This window comes from Schistocerca americana, chromosome 9 (assembly GCF_021461395.2).
Source record: "Schistocerca americana isolate TAMUIC-IGC-003095 chromosome 9, iqSchAmer2.1, whole genome shotgun sequence".
NCBI classification, from domain to species: Eukaryota; Metazoa; Arthropoda; class Insecta; order Orthoptera; family Acrididae; genus Schistocerca; species Schistocerca americana.
The window spans coordinates 27278226-27292529 of NC_060127.1; the positions used below are offsets into that span (position 1 = coordinate 27278226).

The following is a 14304-nucleotide window of genomic DNA, read 5'->3' on the forward strand; positions in this document are numbered from 1 at the left end:
AATAGGCTGGGACGAGCAGTAGATAACACAAGGAGGAATCTCTCTTTTCCAGTTTAGTGCTACAAGGACACTTTAACATATAAAAGCCTGAGCTATATCTGATTCAGCAATTTTTTCCTTATTTACATAGAAGTTTCACTTTCTTCATAAAAAAAAGAAAAAAAACCTACTATTCATTTTATAAGTTTTTTAAAACTGTGTAATGTTTCTCTACTGAGTTTGAATGATGTAGATGATTAAAAGAATTTGATTTTTTACACATCTAAGCTGCATAATGAACTACTTACCTTGTCAGTATTGGTTGTGGATGCTGGAGAAGGGTGATATTTGCCAAGCACATGCACTTTATTTGCATATACTGAATAGAAAAATACATGGCCTGCTAGTTTCCATTCACTAATTTTTTACGTTAATGCAAGTTAAATGTAGCTTATAGTACAAAAGAGCTTCAGAATTGTGACTAATATCTATCTGTTGAGTTTGACATCTGTCTTTTTTTCAGATGGATGCCACAAATGCAATATCTCCTGCATATTCACAAACATTACAGTATAAGTTAAAAAGAATTACTATTGACCAATGTACACCTAGCATTAGATTCTCATGTGTTTTTGAACATCTACGAACAGTAACTCCAAACAAATGAATTTCTTCCTAGGTGGTGACTGTCTAAACTGAACACATATTTCTTATGGTCTTATAGTAGCTCACATCTTACATTATGGAGAGAAGTAGCCAATTAAAACTTGTCTAAACACTCCAATTAAATCGAATGTCTTAAGTGACTAAGACACTTGAAATTCCTATTTATTTTTTATGTTTGGACAATGAAAAACATAAAATAGCCAATTTTATGTACTCCACAGCATGAAGAGTTGTTGAATGTGTATTGGGATAACACCAAATAAATGGAGATAAATAGGAAAAAAGAGAGAGAGAGAGAATGGGGGGGGGGGGGGGGGGGGGGGCAGCGCATGCATGTACACGCATGTGTGAGCATAAAAGACATGATCAACATACCAGAAGTACACACTGCAGTTCATGTAATATGGACTATGCTAATATTTTGTATTCAGTTCAAGAGATCAAAAAAATGTTTTTGACATATAATAGCACACAAACCTTAGGTTTTGGTTAAATCATTCTCCACCACATAATTCTCCCAGAGGAGCTACTAGAGTAAAGTGTAGGAACAGTACTGTAGGGTATGAAAAATAAGAGTAAGGTACAAGTGGATTGTGGCTTAGATTCAGATTTTGATGTTTGCCACAGAAGTTCACTGAATAAGAGCTTTCCTCACAGAAACTGAGGGTTCTGACTTTGAGTCCCAGTCAGCATGCAGTTCCAACCTTTCAGCTGATTTCATACCAGCTGTGAAGCAAAGATTTATTCAGCTTATTTGTTGTTTTTTAAAAACTTTAGCCAGGCAACTGTTACTGCCAATTCACTAAAACTTGAGATAGGTAACACCTAATGCAAGAATAACTGTTAAGGATGCTTTTTGTCTTTACATTCATGCTATGTTTACTTTTTGGAGAAATTCCAGTCGACAATGAAGTGAGAGATATAGACTTCAGCCTATTCAGTTTTCACTATATAAGTTCTGAACAGTGAAGTAACTGCCAGAGGCAAACTAGAACTCTGTGACGAGTAATATCAAGGATGCAGCTAGTCAGGAGGCTTCGCTTACGAAGTCTGAACCTGATCCTACACAGACTTACCCCCCAGTCTCTGACTGAAACAGTCTGTCTAAAGCAGGGCTTAACAACTGGCCGGTTTTGAGCGCGAGTACTCGAGTCTGCTCAGGAACGTGCTCGCGAGCAGGTGAAAGGTCACGGAGTAGGGAGGGAGGGGAAATGTGCACGCACGTTTGAATAGGGCCGCAGCATTCCTATTGAATTCGCGACGACTGTGTAACGTTTAAAGTACTACGATCAGCTCTAACAGTCACTTCGCTGGTTAAGAATCATGTCAAGTCGCCGTTGTGTAACCCCAACCATGCTTTCGCAGTTCAACCCCCATTGGGAGGAATTGTATCTGTTAACAGAGAAAGATGGCGTTGCAAAATGTTTAGTATGCCACAAAACGCTGAATTCTTTTAGGAAATTTAAGATCTGGACGATGAAGAAAAATCAACTGAGGCAGTTCTCAGAGTGAGTTACAAAATTGCTTTGCTTTTAGCAAAATCCCTGTGCCCCTTCACTGATGGTGATTTAATAAAAGAATGTTTGGTAGCTGCAGCAGAATATTTGTGTCCATCTCAAGTTGAACAGTTTTGGATTGTGCCATTATCTAACATGACCATTATGCGTCGCATACAGGACATGGCAGACGACGTCCAGAGCCAGCTTGCAAATATCTGTAAAGATTTTATGGCGTATTCTCTAGCTCTGGAGGAAAGTGTTGATATCACTGGAACAGCGGAGCTTGCCATACTTATTAGAGGTGTTAATAGAGATCTTCAGGTGAGGGAGAAGCTCCTCGATGTAGTAGCCATGAAGAACACTACAACCAGAGATGATATTTTAAGTAGTGTTGAAGAAAGTGTTGAAAACATAGGATTTCCGTGGAATTCTTTAGTTTCAGTGTCTACAGACGCTGCACCAGCGATGACAGGGGAAAAAAATGAGGTTTCGTTGCGCTGTTGAAGGAGAAAATGCAAAAACTGACCGTGCCGAATGAAATAAGGGGCGTTCACTGTGTGATCCACCAGGAAAACTTATATGCAAAGAGTATCACTCTAAAAATTGTGATGAGTGTTGTTGTTCGTACAACCAATTATATAAGGAAGCATGGGCTACAACACAGGCAATTTAAAAGCTTTCTTGAGGATGTAGAAAGCCAGTATGGTAGCCTGCCTTATTACAGCGAGGTCCGCTGGCTTAGTCGTGGCGAATTATTAAATCGATTTTTTTGCCTATTAGATGAGATAAATATGTTCATGGAAATAAATAACATGCGTGTTCCTGAATTGAAAGAGCCTTCATGGAAATGTGATCTCGCGTTCTTAGCAGATTTAACTAGCCATCTGAATACTTTGAACATTTCACTACAAGGTAAAGATCTGCTAATTACTCATTTCATAGATCGAATACGAGCTTTTAAAATGAAATTGACACTTTGGGTGGGTCGGCTGGAAACAGGAAATCTAGCTCATTTTCCTAAATTATCATCCATGCAAGATGTTCACAAAGACTGTGAATGTTATTCACATAGTTTAGTTGCCCTGAAGGAAGAATTTGATCAACGCTTTCAAGATCTGACAGCACTAGACAGTGATTTTGATCTGTTCTCCTCTCCATATTCAGCGAATATTGAAGAGATTCGTCCTGAGCTGCAACTAGAAATTGTTGACCTGCAGTGTGACAGAGAATACAGAGACAAATTTCAGAACAAGAAAAATCTTTTGGAATTCTACAGACACTTCCCTCAGGATATACTTCCTCGTTTGCACAAACTGGTGGCTACAATAATATCAATGTTCCGTTCCACGTATGTTTGTTAGCAACTGTTCTCTGCAATGAAATGTAACAAGACGCGCCTGAGAAACGCATTGACTGATCGAAATTTAAACTTTACGCTGCACCTACAATGCACAAGAACAATTACTCCGAACATAGACGCAATTGTAAAGGGCAAAAAGTACAAGATAACCAAGAATCCCACACTTCAGTGACACCTTTTAATGTGTAACAGTTCACAAATTAATACGAATGTAGAGGCATACACTAAGCTAATAAAATTATGTGGCACGTGTACATTCTCCTTTATTTGTTTCATTTGTCGCAGTAATAATTGGTGAGTGATATCCCTGCAGGTGGCCGCGGATTTACATTGACTAGCGGCAGCTGTTGCGTGCCCCACGTGACTCTCCCCACTCTCCGCTCTGGTCCGGTAGTGGGGGGTAGCGTGCTCGCGCTGCTCCGTGCTCGCGCCTTGCTGCTCACAGCTTGCTCCACGAGCACGTATGTTGTGAAGCCCTGGTCTAAAGCATCAAAGCTGAGCCGAATCAACCAGTAGGATTTTGCCTTTTGTGAAGTACCCAGTTCTATGTTTCTCAACACTTAAAACAAGTTGCCAATCTTTGCACAACTTTCAAATCTTATCAAGATCTAACTGAATGTTTCTGTAAATTTTTCACAAAATACTTCATTCTAGATGTACGAATGCAGACTCTTGCGCCAATAACATTGAACAAAAAGTTCTCACATTTACAGTCACATGAAGTGATTAAAATTACAAGAGCTTTCAGCCGAGCACTCCTTGGCCATTTTTAAGAGGCATGACTGCCATTGGACTGTTGGTACACCCCTTATACACTCTAGCTGCTGGCTGTAACATCACTGGTGCCTGCAGCATCAGCAGATATGGGCGTACGGCATTTGGTGTTCCCACTTCAATCGCATGATTGCTGGAGTCCACATTGAGCTGAGCAGCAAGCTGCCAGTTTCTGTTCAGGGTGTTATTGGTAATTTTTATTTCAATGGCTCCATTAATTAACAGTCCCAGAAGCTGTTAGTGCAAGCCACAACAGATGTTTTGTCAAATTTTATCTGGTGGCTAAAGCACGCTCAGTTAAAGCAGATTTCCAGCACTCATGAGGTTGAAGTAGGCAGATTGAACACAGAGTCAACATATGCAATATATGGCAATACCATGAGCACCAGTGATGTCACAGCTGGCAGCCAGTGTATCTTATATAAGGGTGTACCTACAGCCTACTGTTAGCCAAACTATTTGACAATGGCCAAGAGTGCTTGGCCAAAAGCTCATGTAATATTAATCACTTAACGTGATTGGAAACCCAGGAACTTTTTATTCATTATAGATTATCAAATAATCTGCAAAGGTCTGAGAGTGCTGCTAATATTGTCTGCCCTATCATTAATACAGGGCGATTCAAAAAAAAGTTTACAAAATGACATGGCATATTGGGCATATAACAAGGATGAGTAATCACACAGGAAATGGGGGCTGCAAACGCCACGAGAGGGCACTATGCTAGCTAGAGGGCAGAGCATGTGGAGCCTGTTGCCATTCATGCCATGGAAGAGTTGGGCAAAATATGGCTAGCTACATGCACCGTGAAATGGCTGAGACGCATTTGATTTAGGGCACAGCCAACTGCAATGGAGAGGAATCCGTGCAATTGTATCGTGCAAAATATCCCGATAGAAAGGTGCCGTGCCACACATTATTTGCCACCCTGCATCACTGATTGTGTGCAACTGGCTCATTCCAATGCACATCCCGGATGCTGTTTACCAACAAACAACATGGACAGTTGTGGCAGAAGAAAACTTTCTTGAAAGGGTGCAGCATACACCATAAACAAGTACACGAGGTGTATCCTGTGCCACTGATATATCCAATCCCTCAGTCTGGCACATTGTACAGCACAAAGGATTGCATCTGTTTCATTTCCAGTGTATCCAGGCATTTCAACCAGGGCCTACAACAAGTGCACGGGATTTGCTTGGCGGTTTTTGCACGAATCTGCTGCAGACTAAAGCTTTACAGTGAACATCCTCTTCACGAAATAGGCTGCATTCTCACTTGAAGGTACTGTAAACGTTCAAAACTTGCATAAATGGGCGGATGTGAACCCACATACTGCACGTAAGCATGCCTCACAACACAAATTTACCCTTGACGTGTGGGGTGGCATCATTGGAGGCCATTTCATTCGGCTATACATTCTCCTGGGCCAAGTTTATGGTCCCATGTATCTCATGTTCCTGCAACACGCTCTGCCGGATGTGCTGAATGACGTTCCCATGCCTATTCATCACCGCATTCAATTTCAACAAAATGTAGCCCCTGTGCATTTCAGAAGACATGCAGGCATCCTTTCCTGGCAACTGGATTAGTTGCAGTGGGCCAGTTGCAAGCCACCATGATCACCTGATCTGTCCCCAGTCGGTATATGAAGGGCCTCATGTATGAAACAGAAGCTACATTGTTGGAGGACCTAGTGGGTAGGATTGTTGCAGCAGCATGATGTCTTTGAGATACACCAGGTATCTCTGAGAGAGTGGCTGTTCAATGCAGTGTCAATGTCAGGTGTGTCTTGACACATCTGGACAAAACTTTGAGCATCTCCTGTAGTGGGTATCCATTTCTGGCATGTGACTAAACAAGTATAATGCCATGTAATAGCCTGGATGTGTGACCCCCAGTCCCTGTGCGATTACAGACTCTTGTTGTAAGCCTGGTGTGATAAGACAGTTCATAAACATTTTTTAAATTACTTTGTAAACAACAGGTACAGCAAGAGCCCTGACACCCTTCCCTGGGACGTACATGAAGTTAATTTCACATAAGTTTATGACTCTCCATGAAGGTTATGTGGAAGCTTTTAATAATTCGGGTTTACTCAGTACTAAGTGAACTACTTTTTGGAAATTGGAAAACACTGCATCTACCTGACTGCCTTGGTCTATGCCCTCCACAGTTAATTGGCTTAACCATTAATAAATCACATCAATTGTACACAGTGGCTGAAGATGACAAACAAAGAGACTGAAATCAATAATTACAAAACAAGTGCAATAAAAGAAATAAATCACACTTGTGACTGACAAGGGAAGACTGTATCAACATCGCTGACTGGAGGTCAATTTTGATGTCAATTTAGAATTGAACTCTGTTCATGACTCTGCTCTATTGTATGATGTACAACACTAAACTTGGATCCATCAAAGGAGGTTCAGTGTTGATCTAAGTTAGCATGAAACGTGTGGCAACACCACTTAAACCAGCTATTGATAGTAGATACACAGCATTTATTATCGAAGGTGTCATGTTATGCAGACAGAGGAAAGTAAACAGAAAAAGGATAAATCTTTAAACTTCTCCCTATACAAAGAATATTTATTGCTGGAAACAACAGAAAACAGAATTGGGGGGGGGGGCGGGGGGGGGGGGGGGTTATTTGGGGGAGACCAGACAGCAAGGTAATCGGTCTCATCAGATTAGGGAAGGACAGGGAAGGAAGCCGACTGTGCCCTTTCAAATGAACCATTCTGGCATTTGCCTGGAGCGATTTAGGGAAATCACGGAAAACCTAAATCAGGATGGCCGGATGTGGGATTGAACCGTCGTACTCCCGAATGCGAGTTCAGTGTGCTAGCCACTGCGCCACCTTTCTCGGGAGGGGGGGGGGGGGGGTTGGCAATTAAGTTATTACGGCCAACAAGAAAAACGTGTTAATTGTATTTATGCAAATACATTGGTAATAAATTCTGCACTCATCACATTATGACTCCTGTTAGCTTAATTTCGTGTTGGTACTAGAATTTCTCCATAGACAGATTTTCATCTTGAATTTATATGTGCTGTATTGCACACATATTAATATGCTCTAATTAAGCTTAGCGTATGGAGTTGCTTGTATGTTTGACATAAACTACCCATGAAGATTCCTAAATATCTCTGCACCTTCACAACCAAGAGACTTCTTGGTGATATGAGTACAGTCAATAGTGCCTAAATCACCAGGTAAATGTGCAACTGATATTTCATAAAAAATACTCTAAGTTTTCTTGCACAGGCATTTTGATGAATTCTTTCTTCAGTGATGCAATGCAGGCTGATACTGTGTGGACATTACTGCAAGCTGTTGCTGCACCCATTTTAGAAAAAGCACCGACCACCACCTGAAAGCTTCCTGTGGCATAAAATCTTAATGTTAAAAGTAGTAGGCACATTGGAGTTGGTGACTTGTTTCTTTTGCTTGGTTTCAGCAGAAACACTCTCGTTCTGTGCTCTTAACCTTAGTCCTAACTGCTGCACAGTATTTTTGTCTGATAAAAATCTCATGTTAAATGATTTATCATTAAATTTCACACATGGGTTTGTCCTTTGTTGTTGCAAGAAGATGCATCGAAATGCTCCTACATCTGTACAATAAACAAAAGGAAACAACATAATTTACATATAGTGTAAGCACCCAGAATGCTGTCCACCAAAGTGGCCCAGAATACCCAGAAAACACAGCACAATTTCAAAATATAGTTCTGTTATAACTATCCTTGTGTTCAGTACCACACAGAGAGTAGTATGAGTTGGAGAAAAAACCTTGTGAACCAACCAAGCAAAGTTCAAACCTGAGATCCTCTGCACCGTAAGCCACTATGCAACCTCTCTGCTACCTAGACAGTACAACTTGTACCCCCTGAAATACAGTACTTGACTCATTTATACTTGCTTATGTTTCATTTATAAACATGTGTGCAGTTGTCATAGTTGTTTACACATGTGTTCTGTAGTTAAAATAATAGAGAAGAGCTGATATGGAAAATAATGTAAGTGTCAAAAAGTAAATTATTCAGGAGTTAAGAAAATGTAACTGGAACTTAAGAAATGCTTTATTTCTTCTAATCTTTAGGTACAATCAGTTTAGTTATGTGTTTTGAAGAATAATCACTAAAGATATTAACAAAAGTTATTGAAAGCATTGTTACACACAACAATAAAAAGTTAGGAAGAGCAGATGTCCTTGTAGAAGTGATGATATTTTGGATCTAGGTAATCCAACATAGCCAATAAGTCTTTTTTCTTGGCATTGCTAATATGTATTGCTTGTGTCTCATTGTTGAGGGTGTGCATGTTCTCAAACTCTTCATATTTTCCCTTCTTGGAAATAGTATGATGCTCCCATGCTTCCATTTCATTGAAGGTTTTCTTTGATTTAATTTCTGGTAAATATGTCATAGACACTTTTATCCACAATTTGTTAGTAATCTGTAATGATGTTGTGTTCATAAACTGATCACAGGCATGGGAAACATCAAAGAAATAAGATTTTGCCACTCTCACCACCTGAAATGGGTTATGTAACTGGAATGATCTCACTACTCATCTCTGAAGTTCTTCTGGCACGAAACACATTTTTGTTTCTCAATAACACCAAAATCTCGATCACAAGGTATATAAGAATGCCCAGAGACCAGAAATTTCAATGCAATAGAATCATAGTATCATCTCACTACTAGATATATTAGAACCAGTAGCGCCATCTTGTTCTTATTCTGACCAGCGCAGTTGTCACACCATACTTCCAGCTGGCACTTAGGTGTCAATCGATTGGACAGAACCTTTAAAAAACATGATGCAACAGCATTGCCTCCACGGCCTCCAATTCCTTCATGCCACATACACATGTTGTAGAATTTCCCACATGAATACACAGGTTGCAATTTGACATCTGGAGCATATAAAAAATGTTACTAAGTGTCAAAGTGGGCGTGAACATAAACTGTTGCATATTGATAGCAACAGTCACTATAGTGCTCGAAGAATTTTGACTAGATGTAATGGAACAGAAAGAAGTCTTAGAGATTTCTTAGTTTTCCTGAGGTGAAGCTCTTTTGCAGCAATTGCAGCTAATCTGGACACCCCATTACTGGTGTTTATTTCGTAGGTGACTTTATCGCAGGTACGGCAGGTATCTGTTCTCAAAATATGTTCAAATGTGTGTGAAGTCCTAAGGGACCAAACTGCTGAGGCCATTGGTCCCTATACTTACACACTACTTAAACTAACTTAAACTAATTTATGCTAAGAACAACACCCACACCCATGCCCAAGGAAACCTTCAGTGGTGGGGGCCATGCATATCTGTCCTCAACCATCTAAAATGCAGATTGGGAAATTCTCTCTTGAAGACTCTGCGATAAAATCGACAATTGATATGTGTCACAGGAAATTTTTCCTTGAATGCATGATAAAGCCATGTTTAAATCAGGACTGAGGCACTGCTTTAATGACTTCTGCCTCAAATACTGGCTTTCTTCTGCTGGGAATCATTGTACATGATATTTTATGTTATGTGTGTCAGTGGCATTATATTTTCACTTGTGTGATGTGGCAGAAGTGCCTTGGGCATCACTGAACACTGTCTCTCCTTTCTTTAAGCTATCCAAGAGAAGTTGGTTCTTCTTTTTTGATATTCCGAATATTGCTAGGAAGGTATTATTACACACCTGTACGGTACCTTGCCATGTTGGAATAGTGTGCACAGCTGACACTTGTCTTCTGCTGTCTGCTCGGTCTTCATGGCTCCCATGGTGTCTTTTTTGCAATGTTCATCAAATGAATATGACTCATTAAATACGTGCCTTGGGCCTCTTTTGATAAATGTGATAAATCCTCATACAGCTTCTAGATGTCACTCTTCCTCAATGATTGGCATGCATATCAGCATTTGCTGGAAGCCTGGATAGAAATGAACAAAGTGGAACCAGCAATAATAACAAAGGATTTTAATGCAAACAATGAGTTGGTTATGTTGTTATATTTAACAAAGGACTGATTGAAATGTACCTTGTTTGGAGGTTTATACACTTCCTTCACTTTTGGGATGTTCCTTGACATCTTAGCTCTATACAATTCTTCAGAAAATTTCAAAACACACTTAAATGAGTAGTGAATAAAAATCAACTCACAGACGTCACTAAGTGTAGCATCAGCTCTCACTGAATACTTAATGGCACATGCATCCTTTTCCATGCCAACAACTGTGGAGTTACATCAGATGCCATCTAGAGGCATCAGTGGAAACTACAAGCAATCTTTGCTCTTCACTTAGATCTCTCTCCTGGCCATTGGCAAGAGCACACAGGACATTTTCAATGCAAAATTGGAATATTGACAAATTTGGCACTTACATCCTTTTCCATGTCAGCTCTTCAATTAATACACACTGATAGTCACTGCTACTCAAGCTGATACAGTGAGAACACATTTATAAGAAATATCCAGTCACTATTGGCTGCTGTCAAAATCAACAAATTTAACTGTTTGTGGCAAACATTTTGAACTTTTGTTTCTTACTTTGCCTCTGAGTGTCTATAAAATGTCTTTGAACTAATTACATAAATTACAACATGTCTCCAAGAATTATTATCTGGAGTAATTATGTATTTAGCTGATAAGCAAAAAACATATTTTGAGCTTCAGCAGTGTGGGAGTGCCATAGTCACACATTTACATGTTAATAACTATATTATTATTTCAATTTGTATTTGTACAAAACAAAAGTATTGTTTTGTTATGCCACCACATTGTAAACTGATGATTACATTTGAACCCAAATTTGATTTGCAAATTTTCACCAGTCAAAGTTGATTCTGCTTCACAGCAATATAATCTGGGTTTAACGTCTATAAGGTGCAGATTTCTGGGTTAAGCTTGATCTGAAGTCATTTTCTGTGTTAATATAAGTTCAAATGCTTTAACAATCGACTCTTAGAGTTTAACAACTTGACAACACGGGGAAGATCGGATACACAGCACTATCTAAGTTGAATGAGTATGGCCATTTAAGAATCATTCTTGTGTCTGTTGAAGTAATTTAGGAATAACACAGGAAATTTTATCAAAACACTGGACAGGGACTCAAATCCTGTTTCATTAGAATATAACTTTAGTGACGTAATCACAGAGATAGAGATTCGAGGGCAAAGAGCAGGGAGGGTTTGAGGGCAGGAGCAGGAAGGAGGTGGGAGATGAGAGTGAGGAGGAGACCAGAGTGGTCAGGGGGACAGGAATGGTATGTGGTTCGAGATAATGCAGGGGGGAGGGGGGGCAAGAGTGAGAAGAGTAAAGGACCAAGAGAAAGGGGTGAGAGCATGGAAAGGAAGGGGATTAGTTGATGCGAAGGAGTGGGAATTGGGTGAGAGAATAGGAGCAAGCTGGCTCATGATGAAAACAAGTCATTAAGCATGCAGGATCCTGAAAGCAGGTTGTATTCAGCATTCCAATACACGACATTATTCTCCACTCTTTTGGCTACAGCACACTATTTTTCAACATAATTTACATTCCATGTCGTGGCTTTATGCCATCTTACTGGAGGGGCCTTTATGCCCATATGGCATTACTCTCTTGGTTGATGTCAGAGGAAATGTCTTGCTGCATCAATAATCTCCCAACCATGCATATACTGCTTCCTGTGGAATGCATCCTTCATTTGGCCAAACAGATGGAAGCTCTTCATGGTCTTCTACTAGGTCGTAAGGAACTCAACATATTTGAGTACCCCACTGGTGTGAGAACTACCAAAAAAGACATCCAGTTGTGCAGCAAAATGTTTATTTGTGATCTGTCTACCACTTCGAATGAGAGTGTCCACACTTTTCAACATTTCAGGAGTCATAGCTGTATGTGGTCAGTCTGCAGGAGACTGTTCCATGATGACAACTCCCTATGCTTTTGTTCACTGTCAGGTCTCCATACTCATTCTGCAAGTACTTACGAAAATCTGTGATGCTCTGGTTTTCTGCCAAAAGAAACTCATTGACAGCTCTGTGCTTGGAACACACCTCTATTAGAGATGACATTCTGAAGGCTACATAAAGCACTGCCACCTATCAGACCTCTAGGGGCTGAAGCAGGTATTTTCCATGATTTCCCACAACAAATTCCACATTTTTTCCACTGAAATGGTCCAAGAAAAAAAAGTGTTTTGCATTACTTATTGAACGCCCTCATAAAAGAGAAATATTGTCCTAAGATAATGTTTGTAATTAATAGCATTAAATTAAGCATGGAAGCAGAATTTACTAGTGAATCCTTGTGTGCATATGATCTCTTTGTTTGCAACTGATTATCAAAATCTGTTTTCATTTAATTTCATTAAAAACAACAGCAATATTTTGATAATATGGGTAATAAAACATACTCTTTTGATGGCTTCATGAATAGGCCGGCTATGATTATTATTTGCAGCATTGATATCTGCACCAGACTCTAAAAGCAGGTGGGCACGGTCTACCAAATCAAGCTCACAAGCTGAAAACAAACAATACAATTACAATATTACCACTTGCAATGTAATACTACATTCTAGTAGATCTAGTAAATAATTGCAACATTTTAAATAAAGTCAAAGCAAACTATGAATAGTTTGCATCTCTCTCTCTCTCTCTCTCTCTCTCTCTCTCTCTCTCTCTCTCTCTCTCTGTGTGTGTGTGTGTGTGTGTGGGTGTGTGGGTGTGGGTGGGTGTGGGTGTGTGTGTGTGTGTGTGTGTGTGTGTGTGTGTGTGTGTGTGTGTGTGTGTGTGTGTCTTTCGAACTCACATGCTGCCCCACCAGACAGATTCACAGATTCATCTATCCAGTATAGCTTTCTCACTCTGAAGAAATTCAGAATTGACTCGTAGCAAGTTCACTTAGCATCATTTGTCATTAAATCTTAAAACCTATTTGTCATTCAATGGAAAACTAATACAAGTTGCCCTCATTCAGCTCACATTCCTGGTACACTTTTGGTAGCACATCGAACCCACAATGTTACAGTTTATCTTTGTGACATAACAATATAAGAGAATGTCTCACATCAGGGGAACTTGAACATAATTGCAGGTAAAGTAATTTTGTCTGTGACTGGTGCAAGCTATAAGGATAGTCAACTTTTCAACAACTCACCACACAATTTAAAGTCCATAAAAAATATAAAAATACAAAAATCACAGCAAATGGAGCAGGGAAAAGGGAATAAAAATGTCTTAAAAATTAGACTGACAGGAAGACAAAATGGCTAAACAGGAGTGACTAGAGACATGTATAACTAGGGAAAAGATAGAAACTGCCTACAGGAAAATTAAAGAGGCCTTTGGAGAAAAACAAAATGGCTGTATGAATTTCAAGAGCACAAATGGAAACCCAATAGCAAGCAAACAAGGAAAAGTTGAAAGCTGGAAGGGATATATAGAGGGGCTAAACAAGAGAAATTAACTTGAACGCAATATTATAGAAAGAGGAAAGGAAGTAGATGAATGTGAGATGGGAGATAAGACACTGCAAGAAGAATTTGAGTTTGGTTGGGTTGTTTGGGGGAAGAGACCAGACATCCAGGTAATTGGTCTCATCGGATTAGGGAAGGACAAGGAAGGAAGTCAGTGGTGCCCTTTCAAAGGAGTGATTTAGGGAAATCACGGAAAACCTAAATCAGGATGTCTGGGCGTAGGATTGAACTGTCGTCCTCCCAAATGCGAGTCCAATGTGCTAGCCACTGCACCACCTCGTTCGGTGGAGAATTTGACAGAACACTGAAAGCCCTATGCTGAAACAAGGCCCCTGTAGTAGACAACATACCCACACAACCACTGATATCCTTGGGATAGCCAACCATGAGTAAAAACTATTCCACCTGAACTGTAAGATATATGAGACAGGGGAAATATCCTCAGACTTCAAAAAGAACATAATAATTCCATTCAGAACAAAGTAAGGGCTGACAGCTATGAATATTACTGAACTATCAGTTTAATTAGTCATGGTTGCAAGAAAATGACACAA

General features: G+C 39.8%; 1 protein-coding gene across 7 annotated transcripts in view; it reads right to left on the reverse strand.

The window, feature by feature from the left end:
• LOC124551330 (ankyrin repeat and SOCS box protein 3-like) overlaps window positions 1–14304 on the reverse strand; it is a 214884-nt gene that overhangs the window by 114810 nt on the left and 85770 nt on the right. For 6 of the 7 annotated variants that reach the window (XR_006967816.1, XM_047126348.1, XM_047126350.1 and 3 more), the window contains one exon: window positions 12686–12795. Coding sequence is in view for 6 of the 7 variants with exons in the window: in XM_047126348.1 (XP_046982304.1) it covers window positions 12686–12795 (110 nt within the window). In the remaining variant the exon portion in view is untranslated. Of the gene's footprint in view, window positions 1–9997; window positions 10219–12685; window positions 12796–14304 lie in introns of all 7 variants that reach the window. The other variant, XM_047126351.1, reaches the window with a different exon arrangement.